Genomic DNA, 4604 nt, shown 5'->3' with positions numbered 1-4604 from the left:
CTCCTACTCTTCCTCCTCCTCCTCTCACCAGCACCACACACACACACACAGACACACACACACACACACACACACAGACACACACACACACACACACACACACAAATACCCAGTGAGGCTCAGAGGGAACAAAGACCAACTAGCATGTAGGCGCCCAGCACTGAAACATCTGTCTCCAACAGTGGCTTAAATACGCCCCCACATCTGGAAATGACCAAACAAGCTCACTTTAATCTGGTTAAGCTGGACCCTTGATGTAGTTTCCAGCATCCAGCTGGTGTCACGCTGCCTCAGTGATACTTAGAGATGCTGAGCCATCGTTAATGAAAGCTGTCCCGCTGACTCATAACAGATTGATTCTGAGGTTTCCAGGAGCTCTGAGAGAAGGAAGGTGCAAACACACCACAGCTTCAAAGAGGTGGGTTACTGGTGCAGATTAAACCATCTAAACCCAACAAGCTCATAACAAAAGAAAAAAAGTGCAAACATAAAAGTCCAAACGGGGCGTGACCACAGCCTCCTCATTAGTTTCGTGTTTGCCGGTGCCTGACAGGAAGTGTTCAGCAGGGAGGATCAGGACAGTACGAGGGTGTCTTATATAACAGCCTGTGACGTCCTCATCAGGAGCTTGGAAGGAGCCCTTCTTTGGAGGTCATGGTTCGAGTCCCGCTGGGAGCTTTGAGTTTTTCTTTAGTATGACTTTTTACTCTCACTATTATATCCTGGTTGAAGGTTCAGGACAGCAGGACGTCACCCCCACACAAGAAAGGCTCAGACTCGACTTCGTTATTTTGGTCTTAATGAAGCCGACAGTGTGACAAAGTGAAGCTCCCAGTACGTCCTAAAAAGAGAGGCGATACCACACTCACACTTCCTCTCCCACAAATGACCATCTCCACATTGAACCTCTCTTCGTCTCCTATTCCACCCGACCTTTGACCTCTGAATTGTTGCCACACACAGACTCGGTATCACAGTTTTCACATAAACGCTGCACAGGTACAGTCTAACCTGTGACCTCACAGTCAGGTAGGATATCCTCAGCTGTAACAGGAAGTTAATGTGAAACACGGCTCAGAAATCAGCAGCGTGTAGTGAGTTACTATGAGGGGAGGGAGGGGCGGGGTGTCCTGGCCTTAGTTTAACATTCCTGTGTGCTGACTGCTGCAACACATGGCAACTATTACAGAGACACAGCCAGAGAGGCATGGAGGTAAAATTAGCCGATATTTGAATGGAGTTTGGCTGAAAGAATCCAGGTTAGAGAAAACGCGCAGTTCAGCTCAGCAGCCTCAGCTACACAAACACCACATTAACCATTTATACACCCACCCCTCAGGTTTGGAAACAAGCCAATCAGGTTACAGATCACATCCTGTCACACATCAAATACCTGTGTATCAGACACAACAAGCAACTCACATATATTAGCTAACCAATGATGAGTTCCTGTTGGCCCCACTACTAGTGCTAAAACATTATTAAGTGGCTGTCTCCAGGCCAGGCCTCTTATGAAGCCTGTCAGCTGTGGTTGGTTATAATGACCTTTTATATATAATTATATATCTATATCTATCTATCTATCTATCTATCTATCTATCTATCTATCTATCTATCTATATAAAATTATTATAAAATAATAGAAAAGCATATGCATTTTATTAACAAAGTTTAATTAAATGTTGCCCTGCATAAGGGGGTCCTGAGGAGCCCTCAGCATGTCTCTGCCCCCGGGCCCCTAAGCAGGTTAGCGAGGCCCTGCATTCTCTGGGTCTATTTTCAGCAGCTGTTGGCTGAGGGACAGCAGAGCTCAGCTGTGCTGCTATCAATCAACTCCTACTCACACTGCTCCTCCACCTCCTCCACCCCCTCCACCCCATAAAACCCCAACAAGTAACTGCGCCCTCCAGGCCTCGCAGCCCCCCAACAGCCCCCCCATCAGCTGCAGACTCACAACAGCAGCTCAAGCTTCAGTTTGTCCTGTTAGACCCTCAACAAAAGTAAAACTACAACACATGAAAACAAACTTATCTCCAGAGCTGAGCGCACAGCTGGACAGAGGAAAACTTTCACCTTTAGCCTTAACCACCATGTCTTGTTAGTGATGTCAGTATTTTTCTTTAAATATTTTAATATTATTTCCATGAATATATGACAGATTTCCACAAGTTAAATACACAGCTGGGTATTTTCTGTTAATCTGATACAAGAAACATTCAAAAGCCCGAAACTGAAAACTGCTCAATGAATGAAAATGAAACATGTTTTTCCTGAAGTTATAATAAATGTGACATAATTACAAAAAGTGATTTTGTTTAATTAAAGCATTGATTTCCAGCTGACGGTTACTGTGACAAGCTCAGTCTAAACTCAGTTTAATCCTGATATTGAATGTAAGAAGAATTGTTGGCTGTGATTTTTTCTTCAGTGTATGGATTTTTCCTCTCTCTCATTTATCGTCTTTTATTTCAGGGTCTCCCTTTGATTTTGCTATTTATGTTTTTGATCATCTGTCTTTGATTTTTTTTTACATCATGCTATATGAACAAAGTTATTATTACTGTTACTACCTATGTTTCATTTAATGAAGGTAAGCCTGCTTAGTCTTTGTGTCCTGCACAGTTACAGACAGACTGAAGTGGGAACAATTACTCTCAACAGGAGTCTGTTAACAACTAAACCTTCATATAAACACTGAAAACCATGGCACACAGACTCCAACACACCACTGCACAATGAATTCAGCAACACAAACACACTGTGTCTGCAAATACTGTCCTTTAGTCAGATTAGTGCATTTAACTTCATCTATACTAGTTTTTTAATGCTGTACTAAGTAGCATGGACTTCATGTCTGCAGACTGAGCAGTAAAGTTGTACTTCTTCAGGATTTATAAAACCCTGCAACACCTTGGCCACTCATCATTCACATCCACTCCAAGACATCTGCAGTCCGATTTACGTCCTTCTGGAGGGTTCCAAACACTTTTGGATTTCTTGAAGGGTTCAAGTTTCAACAAGTTTCTTTGAGCCCTCCCGAGACCTTTTGCAAAAATCACATACTCTGTACTTGGGTGAAATTTAAAAGCAGGCTTTAATAATTCTGACTTTTTATCCTTAAAAATAAGAAACTCTTTGAATGAATCCACTGATGAAACTGTACGCACTGAACAGCTGTGAACACCTGGATTACCTTTGTAAAAACCCCTTTTATGAAAGAAACCAGCAGTTGGGCTGACTGTTTCCAGGTCTCTCTCTCTCTCACACACACACATACAAATACACACCGTGCGTAAAATTTGCGTAAAAACTCTCCAAACGCGCCTCTGTCTCGGTTTTACGCACTCACCGATGGAGACCAATTTGATGTGCTCCCTTTCCAGGAACTCCAGCGCCACGGACACGTTCTCCAGCTTCATCTGCCTGAAGTTGGGTCTGCTGTGGTACTTCCGGTACATCTTTTTCTGGCTTAGCACCTCCAGCAGCCCTATTAACTTTAGCCCATCGCTTAGGTCCTTCTGTAGGTCGTTGATGCGTTTGTTGATCACCTTCAGGTGCTCGTTGCACCACCTAGTGAAGGTGTTCTGCTGGATCTTCTTCCACGGGGCGTCCTCGGCTAGGTCCTTCTCGGTGGCCGGCATCTCCTCCTCCTCCTCCTCGCCGATGTCCGCGGTGCTCTGGTAGAACTGCTGGGGCTCCAAGTAGCTGTTGTTGCTCATCATGGACATGCCTTTTATAGAACCGAGCGCAGTGGGAAGAGAAGGAAAGGCAGAAAAAAAAGAGAAACGGGGCAGTGGAAGCGGAGGGGCAGTGCCCAGCGCGCGGGGAGGGAGCTTCACGGAGCTGTGCGTAAAGAGGCGCGCATGCAGACCCGAGGTCACTCCTGTGGCTCACACTCTCAGAGAAAGAGGAGGCTCGGGAGGAAGAGTGAAGAATAGTCTGCTTTTGTCCTCCGGCTGGCTTGGCTGTGGTCACACGCGGGTGGCGTCGTGGACAGAGTGGGGCTGTGCAGCTGCGGGAGCGTGAAGCGAGGTTTAAAGGCTCGGCGTCACTGCGCAGGACTCCCAGGAATGCCCCTGCCATGACCATATACTACTGCGGCCCGGGCATCCTCCGAGCCGCAGGACACCGAGACCGCAGATCATTGGTCGGCGCGGAACAGGGGGGTGGAGACACGCTGGACACCCCCAACCAGGACACCCCCATCTACCCCACCCCGACAGCCGGACCCGGGGCTCCACAGCCGCTCTGACACCTCCGGGTATTTTTAGAGTCCTCAAACCTGGAGAGACACCCTGAGGAGGGACATGACATCACCATCAGACAGCGAATCAAATCACTGCATGATATTTAAACAACAAAGCATAAATAAAAAACATCAAAGTTTACTTCAGTTTGGAAATACATATCATATCTGAAAATACAATAGGCTCTGTGATAATGATTAATGACAATTAATGGTAACTACAATGGAGGTTAGGTGTTTACAGTTAATTGAATGAGGTGTTGCTGCTTCTTGCAATTCCATTGGCTGCCAAATGGAGGCGCGGCAAACTGAAGCAAGCGAGAGAGGAAGAAAAATTCCATGCTGCGTTTTTGAAGAA

General features: G+C 45.9%; 1 protein-coding gene across 7 annotated transcripts in view; it reads right to left on the bottom strand.

Annotated features, from left to right (window-relative positions):
• The window catches only part of LOC102205714 (filamin-C), a 59295-nt gene extending 54968 nt beyond the window's left edge, over positions 1–4327 (bottom strand). For all 7 annotated transcript variants that reach the window (XM_005734173.2, XM_013911160.1, XM_013911161.1 and 4 more), the window contains exon 1: positions 3350–4327. In XM_005734173.2, the coding sequence (XP_005734230.1) occupies positions 3350–3728 (379 nt within the window). In that variant the 5' untranslated portion in view covers positions 3729–4327. The remainder of the gene's footprint in view (positions 1–3349) is intronic.
• Between the last annotated feature and the right edge of the window lie 277 nt (positions 4328–4604).

This window comes from Pundamilia nyererei, unplaced genomic scaffold (genome assembly GCF_000239375.1).
Source record: "Pundamilia nyererei isolate P.nyererei 1_Seehausen unplaced genomic scaffold, PunNye1.0 scaffold00057, whole genome shotgun sequence".
Taxonomy (NCBI): domain Eukaryota; kingdom Metazoa; phylum Chordata; class Actinopteri; order Cichliformes; family Cichlidae; genus Pundamilia; species Pundamilia nyererei.
Note: the sequence above shows the minus strand (reverse complement) of the source record. Positions and strands in the feature narration are given on the sequence as shown.